We start from the raw sequence: 16161 nt of genomic DNA on the forward strand, positions 1-16161 counted from the left end.
CAAAATCCCATGTGCCTATATGTCCAGACAGAGTACTTGTGGATGGCTGTATTGGTCTTTCTTAGCTATCTTCCATCCTGGCCACCACCTCCCAAATTGCATCACTCAGGTTCTCACCCAATGTCATACAAAATCTGAGTTTACCTCCAAATGTTGCTGTGAGACAGATGACATGAGAAGTATGCTCTGTGACAACAGTGCAAGCCCGATCCATGTCACCCGATCCATGACTGTTCTTGATCTCCATCCCTGTTGCACAGAACTGCTTCTACTGCATAGTCTCACTTCAAAAAGGTGTTTAGGCAGAGAAGTAATTGCAGTGAAGCTTTTATAAAGGAGTATTTACAAGGCCTACAGCTATGCTTCTGCTGAAGCATCTTGCTAAGTAAATCCCACAAGACATTAAAGCTGTGAGATAAACATCAGTGGTTTTAAAACCAAATAAACACAGCAAATCATTGTGAAAGCTGATTAAAGAAAGTAAAAATAATGACAAGTGCTACTAATGTTCACTACTAACTATGGCATTTGGCAGTAAAGTCTTCTTCAAATGTCTGGTAACTTACAAATTCGATATAAAATTAGACTTTTCAGATATTCCCAAGATTTCCAGGGTTTTAATTCTAAAGAAGAAAGCTTCTTTAGTGAAACCTTAGTGGATTCCTGAAGAATAACAGCATTGAGAATGATAGTAAAAGCCACCTACAGACTGCCTAAGAAAGCAATAAATCCTCTGTTCCTTACAGTTATTATTGTAGCTACTGCTACCTTTCTAAAACAGAACAAGCACACTTAAAAGGACCAGTTCCTGGCACACTCTGAAGCTGAACACCCCAGCTAAGTCAATCACAAGACTTTGATGAATGCCATAATGACAAGGAGTCACTCATGTTCTTCCTTATAGGCATTTGTGACTGGAACAATTCTGCTGACTCAAATTTACATCAATGAATGCACCAAAAGGGAAAAAAGCACAACCCAAAACAATCTGACACGCAAACCCCTCCACCTGTATGCCCGTATCCCTTCAAAATCCATCTTGTACCATCACGAATGAACAGGTCCTTTTTACTTATTGCTGTGTAAAGCAGAAAACAGGTAATGGTCAGCCTCCAGTTCTGATGGGGAGGCAGACAGGTGTAGGAGAGAAAGGCATGGGGTGCAAGGTAGTGGTAGCAAAAATCATTATAGTCTCACTGATGTTTTTAAATCCTTTTTTTAACTCCAGTGTTCTGCTGCAAGGGAAGAGTTGATTACAAAAATTAAACAAGAATGCAAGCCCTGAATTAAATAAGCCATCAGCAAGAAGGATGGCTTTAAGAGTGAAAACCTGCAGGAAGTGCCTATGAAACAATATCCTACAGTACTAAGGGGAAGAAAAAGAATCCCTAAGCCAAAATAAAACAGCTGCATAGAAGCAGATGATTAGTGTGAATACAAAGCAGGTTACAATAATAACTTGCAGTGCTCTGAGGGACCAGCTTCCACTGGCAAATGTCCACTGCATGTTGGCCTGTTACTTGGGTCTTGGGCAATACACAGAAAATGGTTAAAACAAAATGTGTGCCATTCCATATTTTATTCCGAAGTCTGTCTCTAAGTAGGTACTATAACTCTAACTTTTTTAATTATTTAAGGGTTAAAGCACAGACACTCAGTAGATTTTCTTACCTTAGGCTTCATACTTCTAAGAGCATGCCATAATTCTGTCATTTTTTTCTTCTTTATCCATTTAGCACTGATAACGGGATGGGGGATGGGGGGACCCAAAAACACTTAATTCAATGAAGAAACCCTGACATTACAGTTAGCCTCAAAACACGCAAAATAATTCAAGCAAGCCATTAAGCCATAAAGCTTAATTTTAGCTTTTTTTCCTCTACCTTGACTAAAAAATAATTTTTGGTTAATAAAATCTGAGTGTTGGCTGTAGTTTAAACAACACCAAAAAATTGTTTCAATCCTGCTGGTGCTCAGTTGCTGTGGTGAATACTGGAGTTCTGTTTTTAAATAGCATGAATGCCTTTAAAAAAGTCAAAGGTATAAAAAAAACATACAGACTGTATATTCTTTTAATAAACCATTAAGCTTTATAAAAAACTGTTGTTAGCTCTGTTACAAGAACAATTGTAACATTGAGTTCTGTGGGTCTTTCACAAAGAAAAAAAAACATTTTCTAATTAAATATAAATTATCGTAAGTTAGTGAAGTACTGAAACATACTTTGCATACAAAAGAAAAAAGCTTCTGAGGGAGAAAAAACACCTGATAACGTGATACAACATTCTATTTAAAGCCTTATGAAAGCACAATGAAGTTTTTCAGTGTGTTCAGTGATCATGTAAAAGAAAAGCTCAGTGAAGACATTTTGAAATTCTATTTTGGAATGCATTTGTTTTAAGTAGAGATAAAGCCACATGTGTCTGGGACTACTAAGGGAATTTTTCATCATTCTTCTGACTACAGTGCAATCCAATTTCAAAGCATGCTTCAATTTAGGCACATAAATGCTCCTTTTGACTTCAAAGTATGAATTCATGTACTGAACTGCTTCCTGATTGAGGAATCATGTCAGTTTTGGCAAAGATAAAAATGCTGTTCTCCACAGGTATTAAATAGTAACATTTGCTCTCATTCACACTGAAAAATATACATAGAGAAATATTTACCTACATCATAGCTAATTAGTAGTATCATGGAAAGGGATGAATTTGTAAGGAAATGAACTGATACTGAGCTAATTCCTGGGAAATACTGTGGCAGTTGGTATTTTACCCACTTTCTCACTAATAGCGGACACATGAAAAGGGAATGGATGGCTCTTCCCCTCAACTGAAAAACTGGATGGTGATGCTTTCTACAGCTACTTCTGTGGAAAACAAGCAGTTTGGCCAAGGCGAAGAGGTGCCCACCATGACTCCTTTTCCCAGAGTACTGACTCCTTCTTACAGCTCAACAAGGGCACAAGCAGCTACAGGGCAACAGACAAAAAACATGCATCGCGCAAAAGGCAGACAAGAAAATGAAGGCCTGGGCTCTTCTTTCACAGCCACCACCGCTGGCACCTCCATCCCAGTTTGAGGCAGGGTGATAGTGAGAAGCACATTGGGGAGCGCAGGGTGGCTGAAGGACAGGGCTGGCAGGGCCCTCAGGCCTGGGAAACAAACAGGCACTGTCCCTGTGTGGCCTTTGGGGAGGGAACAACCCATGCTCCATTTCCACATCAAAACCCCACTTATAATTGAGGGGAAATTAATAATAATAACAATAATACAGAAAAGTGGGAAACTTTCATTTCCCAAGCTTGAACACGCACGATTAACAATACCGGTCTTCTCCAACTCAAGTGGGAGGCAAACCCAAATAACTGTCAGTGTTGCACACATTTATGAAAGGTTCAGAAAAAAATGCATTTCTTTTATAAAAGGGAGAATGTCGTCATACAAAGTCATGCCAAGAAGCCATAGCAGAAGTTTAGCTTTTCCTCATTTTGAAGTGATGTTTCTGAAAACCAGGAAAAGTCTCCTCAGTGCTCCTACCTAGCCCACTCTCCCTTTCTCTTCACTCTACTTGCTCAAATGCAAACACTCCCTCCAACTTTACTTGGCAGCACTGGTCCCTTCCCTCTGCTGTTGCTGGACCACCAGGAGAGGCAGCCCTCTCTGCTCCCATTTCCCTCTGCATGATGGGCACACTGCTGCACCACATAGTCAACTGATGGAATAGGATGGTACCAAGGCCCTTCACAGCCACCAGTAGCAGATTGGTCTCAGAAATCATGCACCAGGGTAAATGATGATGCTCAACTGCACAGAACTATTTTAACTTCCTAGGTTATTTCTACAGAATTTGGTATCAACTTTAGTTTGAACTTGTAGCAAAAAAGACTTTTCAGTTTCAGCAGATCAACAGGCAAAGATAGGGACTGACCTAAACCACACACAGAGAAGCAACAAAAGGGTAGGGAAGGTTCTCCAGATTGCACTCCCAAATGAAGCCCACTAAGCAAGTGCTTCTCAGTAACTACTACTGGATTTCATGAAGGTAGTATGTACAAAAACATATCAAAACTATTCTAGTCTCATGGGAACATGTGTCATCTTAACAGGTGCCTAGATGATATAAATTGTATAAAAAAGCAGGTGAAGTCCAGTACATACAGACCTTTTGAACCAGACATTTAATTAAAAATTAAAGAAAAGGAAATTAAATATGCAAATTATCAAGTAGATTTTGCAAATGTATAGTGAAGATATTAGCCTAGAAAACCCAAGATGAATGTCACTACTGAGATAAGCAGAGGTATATATACAGCATAATCCAAGCTAGTATTACAAAACCAGGAAGCAGAATTTTAATAAAGCATTTACTAAGTACTAGTATTCCCTTATTTTTGTTAGACAATGATATAGACAGAGAATTGTGTGAAGAAGGTAATGGCCATTTACAATTTAGGAAAGAATAAACTGCTAAACAGATGGTCTCATACCTGTTGTACTATTGTTGTTAGTTCCAGACAGAGCTGTATGACATTATTTCTTGTTACCGAGTAATCTGTGACAGCAGCAAAAGGTGATCTAAAAAAAAAAAAAAAAAAAAAAAGAAGAAAAAGATATATGTTGAATACTAGCATATATCCACTTGCTTCTCTGGTGCACAATGCGCTTCATACACATTGTTTCTAGAATTACTAAAATCACACAGAATATCCAACATGTACTACTAAAATTGTAAAATATGGGATATATAGCCATCAAAAATGTTCATCTCTCTTTGGTTTTTGTAGTTTTTAGCTTCCTTTTTAACAAATTCCATTTATAAAAGCATTATTTCTCACAGCCTTCCAGATTACTTCTGGACTGCCTTTACTCCCCCAGAAAAAGCCCGCCTTGCTTTCTGTGTTTTTTTGGGAACACCCTCACAAGGCACTGCTTTCACCTGTGGTATGAATGGTGTCCAGATGTGAATCAGATCAGAAAATCATTTGGCTGATTCACCAGGATTCCTGGGATGTGATCTAATATCTGGTAAAAGTAATGGAGAGACTCAGAAGAAGTAAAATCTTATCCAGAGGGGAGAAGAGCATTTCGAGCTAGAGATGCATCAACACTCAGAAACAGCTGCAAAGGCTAAACTGGAGGCGCAACCTAACATCCCCCCACGCTGATTGTGCTACAATCAGAAGTGCTTCATGAAATGAAAAGTTTAATTGAGCATTTAGAGATGTCACCTACACATATCCTATACCTTAAAACTTCATGTTAGAATGCTTACAATGCTTGCCTGCCTAGAAGCTTGATGCTTTCTAGAGGTACTGCTAGAATGGAGTTCATTAGTGAGGCTGGAAGTCATCTCATTTCTGTACTACAAGTCTGTGTTAAACTATAAACTCAACTTGGCCTATTTTCTATATTCAGTAAGTAGCCAAAAACTAGGCAGGACTGATATCCTGCCTGATATCCTGACAAGAGGAGTCAAGATTTTGACTTCATCAGTGCTGCAAAAGAGGTTTTTATGGGCATTATCAGCATCACAAAGATGGCATTTCTCCCTAATATACCTGCTTCAAACATTTAAAACAAAAAAGGGTGGCAAAGAACCACAAGGATTGTAATGTCTGAATAAACTAACAATAGATCATGCGATTGCCAAAGTCTTAAACAATACTTTTAGTGTGGTTTCCTTTAAATTACACTGGGTGACTAGTCCCTTCTCCAACTGTCTTCTTTCATCACTTCTCAGAGCATACATACTGGTATATACTTTTAAGAATTTTACAGCATCAGTTGGTATTATGCCTTCCTCATTTAAGCGTAGAGACACATTTCCAGAACAAAGAACTCTGCTATAAGCATGCTCAAATGATAACTACAAATATAGTTCTACAGGTTCTTAATAGGTTTCTAAATTTCTTTTCCATATGCAGAATTAATGAATTTTTAGTGCAGGCAGATTTGGAACTGTCCATTAATGAACTCATGTGAAGTTCCCTATCTCCGCCTGCTTCTTCTAATGCCCTCTTTTTTCTCCAGGGCTCCCAAATCCAGCCCTGATGGTTCATAAGATAGAATGAACTTTGAGGTGCATACTCAAGTCTTGTAGCTTTAACTTCATGTAATACTTCATACAACAACATGTACTTTCTGCCTGTATTTTCTAGGGAGAAAAGCAGTACATTCTTTTTAAAATAAAAGTACAGAAATTGGAAGCTGGGCAGAGTTTAAGAAACATTAAAGGCAACAAAAGAGTGAGGACTTAATAGACAGCATGTGTGTGAGTTTCAAAAGGTGCCTTACCAAAGCTATTTGACACAGACGTATAATCACAACTCAAAGTCCAAGTTTTATGCAGCATATGGCAACTGTACTGTACATGCAAACTACAGCAGGCCTACCTACAGACACACACACAGATTATTACTGAAGTTCAGGAGATATGAGCATATTAAAAGTTAAAAGGAAACTGCTTGGTTATGAACCATAATTGTGTTTAAAAAACTACATTAGCCAATATGTACAAAAATACTGGTATTTTTCCTTTCAAAATTGTAACTATTGAGGTTCTGAAATCTACCTGAAACCTTGATTTAAAAAGGTCACGTTCAGTTATGAACTCACTTTTATTGAAGATTAATGGAATCAAGCCAGCAAATGGTGTTATTTTACTTTAAGTATGAGCCTTAATACAATTTGATCCTCAAATTACACAACTGGAATCTATTTGACATTTGAAAACCTCCAGCATTTCTCTAAACAAAATCGCATGGTAATCTTTGGCATCTAATACTGCATCATCTTCCCTCATACTTTCACAATTTAGTTTGGTTTCATGGTTCATAAGGAAAATAATGACATTTTTACCATCAATGCTTTTAGTGAAGATCGTTAGAAATGCCCCAAATAATTGTTGTTGACATTAAAGAACAAGTAAAGGGACTGAGACATTACTCATTTTTGTTACACTGAAATTTACACAATGAAGATTTACTGAAAACAACATGTGAAGTAGGCAGCAAGGGTGCCAGTAGGAGGGAAGAGACCACTAAAAATCAATAACTAACATGTAATATTTTGAAAAGTGCTTCACAACTTGGAAAAATAAAGAGACAGCTCCATTTATACAGACTTTGCTTCTGCAGAAAATGTAAGGGATCCTTGAGCTGCCTCCTCTGTAGGTCTCTGTAGCTTATAAACCAACTCCCTCACATCAGTTTCTGCCTCTCTAGGGTATTCCTACAAACTGGACTAGTAAAACTACAATTCCCTTTCTTCCTCCTCCCCAGTTCAGACCACTTCCCTGGAAGCAATCTGCACACAACTATGCAGCCACTACTGCATAAGCAACTGGGGAAATGGTAAGGACCTCTTTAAATATTTACTACCAAAGGAAATATATTTTGGTATTACATCCCAAGCCTCAATTTCAACAGTGAAAGTTCAGCAACACTTAAGTGTAATAACATGCCAGCAGTTTCAACCAAAATATCAACAGAAACTTCATTGTAGGATCACTGACTGGATTTCAAAAAAGACAGCGTGAAACACCAATCTGACAAAAAAATGTTTCATTGACAGTATTTCCGCTGATTGTCATTTTAATACAGCACAATATTATTGACTGTGAACAGACAAAATAATATGTAGAAATGTAAATAAACCCCACATACACTATAACTTTTCAATTGGCTGCTGAAACACTTTCCTTCTCAAGGCACCAGAAACACACCAAGCAAAAAGAGTTACTTTTTTATTAGACCACTTCCCTCTACTTTTCAAAAATTATTTCCATGGCTTGGTTGAGACATTTCTATCAACTTCCAATTTCTGTTCTTTTCTTTCAAAGCCACACCTTTTGCAGTCCCTTGAACCTTCAAGTCTCAGGTACCTCCTATGGCTCCAGTGAAGAAAAGTCCCTAAGAACAACCGCAATTTTCAACATGTAACAGCTGCCTTGGACTGGGGCCACGTGTCACCTCACTTCCTGCTGTGACATTGACCTCAGTGTCCCATTGCCTCACCTCTCAGTCATTTCCATAACCTTTTGCAATATACATGTCCCTAGTCATCAAATCTTTTTTACTCAGCTTCTCTTGTAATTTATTTGTTCTTCCTTCAAAACATCCCACTGATTCTCTTCCTTTTCAACACCTACATGAAAACACCTTTGCAGCTCCACAGTGCACCTACCTGGCCATGTGCCCTTTCCCTTTGTTTTCTCTTCCAGACCTCTGCTGGTTCCCCCTTTCCATTGTCTACTCCCCTACACCTGATATCTTAAGGCAAAGAGATTTATGCAGTCACATCAATGCTTCTGCACATGCATGCTGAGTGATTTTGCCCTTGTTCTCACCTTTTCTCCTACCTTCTCCTTTCCAATATTTGAAGCTATTAGCCATTTTCAAATCACTTTCACAAATGGGTAGGTAATAGGTTTCAGGATAATTAAGTTCATACATGTTTTGTGATCATGCAGCTGGAAAAGTGGGAGCCTCATAATTTTTCCACTGTGCAAACCCATGTTGTGAGCCTGCACCTTATTAGGAACCAGATTCCAGCAAGATGAAGAGCCTCTAAATACTAACTCACAGGGGAAAAAAACAATTGGTGCTTTTTTTTTTTTTTTCTTTGCATTAAAATCAGTCAACTTCAAGACCCTAACCTACAGGAAATAAGGTTTCCCTAGCATCAGGAATGACAGAGCTACTGCTCTGCTCCTTTTCAGATGTTTCAAATGGGTGTTTGAGATAAATAACAAATCAACTCTGAAATGTGAATTTTTTTATACATGTGTAATGCAGGCTGTAACACACATGCATGTATGTATACACTTTGATGAACTGAGACCTAATTAAAATCTTTAGCAGTGTCAGCATATATTTCAGAATGAAAAAAAAATATTATCTACCATTCAACAATTAAGCCACCCTGAAGGACTGATTGAAAAAATCAGCTACATCAATACAGCATATCTAATTCCCTCATAGAATTAAGAAATAATACAGTTCAACAGCTATTAATACTCACAACTACTGATTGCACATAAAGGAAAATCCTTCCCATATAATTAGAAAAAGATGTGTATTGCAAAGGAGATGCATATCACTGTTGCTACACTATCAACATTTTTGACCTCATGCTTTAGCCTCCTCATCTGTCTTCTTCATATAACATTTGGTTAGGGGAAAATGATAGACAGAAGTAACTATTTCACTTCTAAAAGCTGCTATTTGGACAAATACAGACTGCTGTTAGTAAAAGAATGGCCGCAAAATGAAAGTTAATCATATTTCACCACTACTTGTACTAAGCTATTTTATAACAATAGACATTGTGAGGGGTTTAAAACCAGTCCCATACTTATTTTATTATCCTAACAAGGGAAAGCATCCTCAGAGCAGTTGGATTAAAATAATAGTTCACAATCTTTTAAAGTGAGAGGTAACCAAATCAGTAATACAACTCAGTCTTCAGAGGTAACACATTAAACTCAAATAAAAATCTGCGTGTACAATATTGTTGCATATATATTTGTACCAAATCCATCTAAGATTCAAAGGTTTAGACTTTCATGAAACAAACATTTTATTTGTATTTCTAATGGAACTGCTTCATGTAGAATCAGGGAGGAATGCAGTAAAATTCACACTGGATAAAATCACTCTTTAAATGAGTGCTCTGTTAAACATTTACAGCTGTTCCAGTAGCACAATGCAGTTAAGTACCATAGCATTCTTAGGCAGCACTTACTGACAGGTTTGGCATACCATTCAAACAAGCATAAAGGGAAATGCATAAGGGAAACAGGATTCACAGGTTTAAGACTGAAAACCAGTTGGCAGGAAGTGCATTGTTTGCGTGGTGAGTAAAGGATGGCTACTCTTTGGTTTCTTTTTGTTTGGGTTTTTATTTCTTTTCTCCAACCATCTTGTGTGCAAACCAGATTTACCCTTTCAGGACAAGCAATAACCAAGCATGGCTAATAGGAGTGTATGAAGTCTCTTATAAAGGAGACTCTAAATCAGTAACACTTTCTTTGTAAGAAAGAAGTTAGGGGCTTGCAAACAATGTTCCTCTTCACTTAAAGCTACAAAGTAGTCACACCACACACATCACCAAGGCTCATTCACCAAAAACCATGGGACAAAGAAATCCAGCTGAACATTTACCTGCAATGGAAGAAAACCTATGCATTGTGTATGTCACCATGGTGAAAAGAGGGAGATCCATTTTTGAGTGGGGAATATATTCTGCTACCACAGTGTTTTCATACAAAGCAGGCTTAAAGGGTGTGCTGAAGCTCAACACCTAGAATTGCTCATACATAAACAGTGTTTACACCATTGCAGGCTGCACTCCTCTGCAGACAACAGAGCATCATCAAAAGAAGTTTATACAGCCCACAGCGAGGCTTGGAAGTCCTGTTCTGCTGTCCAGACTTAACCACTGAAGCATTCAAATAACCTTAAATTTAGGCACAGATTTTAATCTTACTTTTCACATATACATATATGTATGTAAAAATGCTCTGTAGAATATTAGCACATTTAAGCCCATGACAGAACGACTTGCCCACCTGGAGTTAGAAGTCAAAGGATTACCCTCCACCACTCTTGAATGGCCCTGAAAGCAGAACTAGACTTGCCAGAAAGGTCTTTTACTCTGAAATGTTACATTTTGTTACTACTGTCAGCAATTTGACCCATAACTTTTATATGACCAACAATTTCTATTTACAGTTGAGCTTTTTGTTCATCTCCTTGTTCCATTTTGTTCATGTATCATGTATCCAGACAGCAGTGGTAAATCAATCAGACTGGTGCACATTTGTCAGCCTGCTAGCTTTTCTCTGGCCACAGCACTGCAGGTCTTGAATACAAAATCTATCTCCACAAGATCTCTTTGTTCCTACTACTTAGACTTCAGTGTAATCTGCAGCAGCAGTTTAAGTTTTTTATTTCCAAAAGGGGGATAGTGCTAGGGTGAAAAACAAGAGATACAGGAGAGCTACTGTGAAAGACATATTGAACCACTGCCCACACAGATGGCTGAGTCAAAGAGTACACTAAAAAAATCCAGTGTTCCCTGACAAATCCTAACTTATGACCATTAAAATCTGTGGCACAACAGTCAAAAAATGTTGTAGTAGTTATCTCATAGGAAATTGATTATATTTTCTTAATTTTTTAATTGAAAAATAAACTACCGCATTATCTTAGTTGTGCCTTTGATGAAGAATCAATTAAAGCCCTAAGAACAACCATCCCTTCCTCACTCCTAGTCTCTAAGTTTGCATTTATAGTTTATATAGATAGTTATTATTTTCTAAGATCCAAAACATTCTTCTTGATGCTGCACAAGATACATGTATGAGGAGTCCTTGCTTCAGGTAACACGGCCCAAGCACTACAGGTAGGCAGGAGCAGGAAGCCCAGAATCACAACTAAGAAATTTTTCTTGTTTAGTGACATCAGCAGGAAATACAGACTTCCAGGGTGTCTGGTTGGCAAAGAAGACAGAAGTGTGGTGGAGGTGAATGACAACAACATATCAAACCAAGAGCAACATGGAAGATGGCACCAGCAGAAGCAAGGGATGCAAACAAGCTGTGTGCTGGCTGAGCAAAGAGACAAGATGGGAATAGACAATGTTCACGCAGCTGCCACCAAATGTCACACCTGGTCCAGTTCCCTCAGGATCCTTCCTCTTCCACAAAGAGCATTACAGTTCCTCTCAGTTAAGACTACAGTAGAGAGCTCTACCTGTTAAACCTAGCTGTCCCATGAAAGAAATATAATGTACAGTGTGACCTGAAGGGGGAAAATGGGGTACTGAAAGGATTTGTAAAAGATGCTTCTGCTTCCAAGGCTGCCTTTGCTTTGCAGCAGCCTCTGACTCATTAGGAGACAAACTCAGCACTTAACGTTGTGCCAACTTTTGACAAAAATAAAACCTTCTGGCTGTGAGATATTTTTTAAGTTCCGGGAGAAGTAGTACTGTATGAATCTGAGCAATTTTCACTCAGGACCCATTACAATTTCTGTAGTACAACCAATAGGTAGTAGGAAATTAGTAGAAAAGGAATGAGATATGACTACAGTAAGGTACGATAGCTGGCTGTGCCTCTCTTAACCAGAGAGACAGTTAGTTATAAGCATTGCTAAAAGCCCTAAACTTGAAGCTCAGAAGAATTTTCTGGGATCCCTATGATACTGCTTTTAAGTTCATATGTGCCTCTAGACAAACGCTAGGAAGTTTTCACTGGTGTCACTGAAGATCAAGTAACATGGTAAAACCTAACGTAATTTTTTTTTTAAAGATGGAAAAGGTAGTTTGATTCTCAAAATCCTCCAGGTGTTCATGGTGCTTTTAGATCAAAAAAGCCATGGATATATGATGTCTACTTAATTCAGAAATCTCAGAAAGGCAGTGAACACCAACAAATCCACACACAAAGCAACACTTCTACAATGTGATTTTCAGGTGGACTGTAAATGTGTGCTCTAAGAACGAAACCTTACCTGTGATAAATACAATTTCAATTTCAATTGAGTGTGCAGATACTACTGGACATACTACTGTACAGAAAAAAAATACTTTTATGAGGTTAGAGACAGCTTTATGTCAGAAAATTGGAATGCATTCATACTGTGGCTCCACAATAGTGAACTCACAACAATAATCCTACTTTAATTATATATACATTTAAAAAAATTCCTCCCCAGGATGGAGTGTATTCAGCCCTGTAAACAGCAGAAGAATTTCCAGGAACCTGACACATCAGAGAAGAAGGAGGATTCTGAAAGGTGGCATGTATTTCTATTCCATAGAATACAACTTTCATGAATTACAGGGATAATTCATGTCTGAAAAGTCTGAAAAGAACACCCACCAATGATCTAACTGAAGTCTAGAACATCTGGATGACCACTTTAAATATTATTCTCTAATTCCTGAGAAGTACCACTGGAGACAGTTTGAAGCAAGTTGCTTTGAACAGCAGGTAAGTAGTTTGCTGCTATAGCCTAAAGTGTGGTTTTCTATCAGCCTAACAGCTATGTTAATGTACCATACTTTCACAGAAGACATATTATTTCAAGAAAACACCAATCTCATTAGCAAACCGGCTTGGAATATTTTGAAGATTACAGAAAGAGTATAAAATAAAACATTATTAAGCTGAAATATTTTTTTGAAGTCTTTTGTAAGAGAGGATAGATGTTTTGAGCTGAGAAAGTAATAGGTAGTTAAAATTATTCTAAAAACTTTAAGGACATAATCCATTAGTGACAGTTTCTTTACAGGATATTATTGGACGGCTATTTCATGCTCCTTCAAAATCATCAGCAAACCTCTTCTGAAAATGGCTAGAATTCTCTACTAAGTTTTTCAGTTCCCCAATGAAACTAAACAAGAAGACTTTTAAAGCCTGGCAATAAAAGCTACTCAGTCTCTGACACACATCTGGAAATAGGACTGCTCCAGGCAGAGACCTGGAACAAAGAGAGTCAGTAGATCAGCCCTGCACAGTGGCACTGCCAGAGCCACGATGAAAGTTACTCAACAAATCAGAACTCTCACACTCCTTTTCATAACTGTGCCTGGCCTAATGAGGTCCTTATAGATTGTAAGTGTCTTACAGAAACATCATAAAAAGACAAGTGAAGCACAAGTTATATGGAGTCATCACCATTCCTGACATATGAAAACTCACATCATTGTATTTCTATGCAAGCTGGAGCTGCTGCTAGCTGTTTTTTCCAGATATGACCTGAAAAACACACTGCATAAGGGCAGCCTCGTATGGCTGTTACAATGAGGCAGATAACCCTAAGAGCCACTTTATCCCTGCTAATGCTTTGCTCTCTCCTCTCTCACAACCCACAGATGAAACCGGTGTTAGAAACCAACCGAAAACCTAAGATCTGGGCCCTAGATTTAATAGTAACATCTGTGCAGAATAAAATTAAATCCATGTTCCTGACTTTAAATATTTTATTTTTAAAATCTTTCTATCTCCCTCTAGTGGCTGCAATAGCTTCTTAGAAGGAATATAGCAAGCAGAATCTTATTGATCTCCAGATGTTCCCACTTCCTGAAAAAATGCAGTTATTGGCTTGCCTTTATCTAATTGGGGGCTTCACAAAGAAGGAAGAACAAACCTAACCAAAACATCCATACGCTCATAAATCAGAAAAGTCTTAAAATGTTACAGAAAACATTTGCCAGAACCTGGTGTTTTAAAGTACACAGATCTTCAAAAGAACTTTCCCAGAAATCTGATTGAAATTAAAATACCACTTCTAGGAAGCCTTATTTGGACATTAAAGACAGCATTGCTAAAAGTGGACTAACACTATGGCTGCCCTCATTTTTAACTTCTTGGAGCTCCTGGGTCTGATCAGCTATCATTTCAGATAAATACAAAAGTCATTTTGCATTTTACTGGGAGTAGAACTGATATGCGTGGTTTTAGATATTATTTTACAGTTCTTCCCCCACCAACCCTAAAACCTGCTAACAGAATTATCTCTGACAAATACAATATAACTGCTTTTATAAATGTAATTTTAGTAAGAGGTAATTCACAACATATTTCTAGAGGTACAATCACATTTTACAGACTGGATTTGTCTTTTAATAATAAAATTTGGGCATAGCGCACAGTATGACAGTAACATGTTAATGCTTAGATGCAGATGTTTCCTAGCATCAACAACTACTTTATTCCTGAAGTTCAACTACTAAATTCATATTAAGATGCCAAAACCACATTGTTTTTCAATGTGTTAAAAATATATATGTAAAAGTTCATTTTTTCATACCAGACTATTTCATATAAATAATAATAAATGAATCTCAACTTCGTAACTAACAGCCTTTATCCATTACCCACAATTTCAATGAGAAAACAATCAAGGCTATTTCTAAATAGAAAAAAGTGACAAACACTGATCTACCTATGCAAAGAACATGGTTTCCACTGTTCCTTCTGTTTTAAAACCCAGAATGACATGCTGTTCTCTGCCAAAAATGATTTGCAGGGAGAAAAAGTGAAGCCTACAGGTCTTCCAAGTAACTAAAATGTATTCCAAGAGCTAAAAATGTATTCCAAATTTTTCAAATCGCAATACTGAATTCTTTCCTTGACATTGTATTGCTTCTCTGTGCATATAATGTTAAACATCTAAATAGAAATTTAGGAGTCCAACTTCAGGTGGTCTGGTTTTGAAGGAAAGGTTTTGGGGAAAGGCTAGAAAGAGGAGAAAAGAAGCAGCAGTGGTTGCTGCAATCTATTGAACCAAAGAAAGAGTTTGCAGTTCAGCCTAAGAAATAGAAAATATTCATGCCTCACCTAAAATTTCCATAAGGAAATAATTTATGAGACAGAAGCTAGTTTTCCTCTGGAAAATGAAACACAACAAAACCCCAATAATTCTGTTGGATTCAAGAATTACACAAAGATCATACTCTGAATAAAAGTTCAGCTGCTGGATACAAAATAAGATATACTTTTAAATCAAGATAAGCATTTGATTTTCCCTGATAAAAATGCACTGTGATACATTTTACGCATACAAACAAGACTAATTTTAACCACTTCTGGAGTTTCAATGACCATCTTAAATGCCTGCATATTACTCTTGCTACCATTAGAAAAATGTCACTACAGATACAGCAAAGGAGAGCACTTAAGTGCTGGTCCAACATACTTCCTAGGTAATAGAGGTAAAAGTCTAAGACAGTTCTGATACTTTCAGAGATATTTTACCACCATTTAAAAAAATTAAAATGCAACATGCATGTTTACACACACACACACAGAGGAAGTATATATTGACACCATATTAATGGAAAGTATGCCCACAGTTTTGTGAATTTGACACTATCAGAGCTATGAATCTGAGTTATACAGGTCAAAGTGTTGTTCTATTGTAATAATAAAATAAACATACAACTTAATGATGTCATCCTGTTTCTATATTGTATTTCCAGTATATGTGTAGGGTTGCAGTACATTTAGATGTATTGTACTGAAATGCTATTTGAATTCCATGCTGACTTAACAAGAAAAAATTGCTACAAACATCCTCTCAGAATTTGTAAATTAACTCTGCTTCCATTTCGATGTCTACATTACATTTTGTAAAGAAGTTGGGGTTTG

General features: G+C 37.4%; 1 protein-coding gene across 9 annotated transcripts in view; it reads right to left on the reverse strand.

Moving 5' to 3' along the window:
• CNKSR2 (connector enhancer of kinase suppressor of Ras 2) overlaps positions 1-16161 on the reverse strand; it is a gene marked incomplete at its 3' end in the record, with an annotated part of 219235 nt that overhangs the window by 151254 nt on the left and 51820 nt on the right. For all 9 annotated transcript variants that reach the window (XM_080377571.1, XM_080377569.1, XM_080377565.1 and 6 more), the window contains one exon: positions 4490-4577. In XM_080377571.1, the coding sequence (XP_080233697.1) occupies positions 4490-4577 (88 nt within the window). The remainder of the gene's footprint in view (positions 1-4489; positions 4578-16161) is intronic.

The sequence above is a fragment of the Falco punctatus genome (genome assembly GCF_963210335.1).
Source record: "Falco punctatus genome assembly, chromosome: 2".
Classification (NCBI taxonomy): domain Eukaryota; kingdom Metazoa; phylum Chordata; class Aves; order Falconiformes; family Falconidae; genus Falco; species Falco punctatus.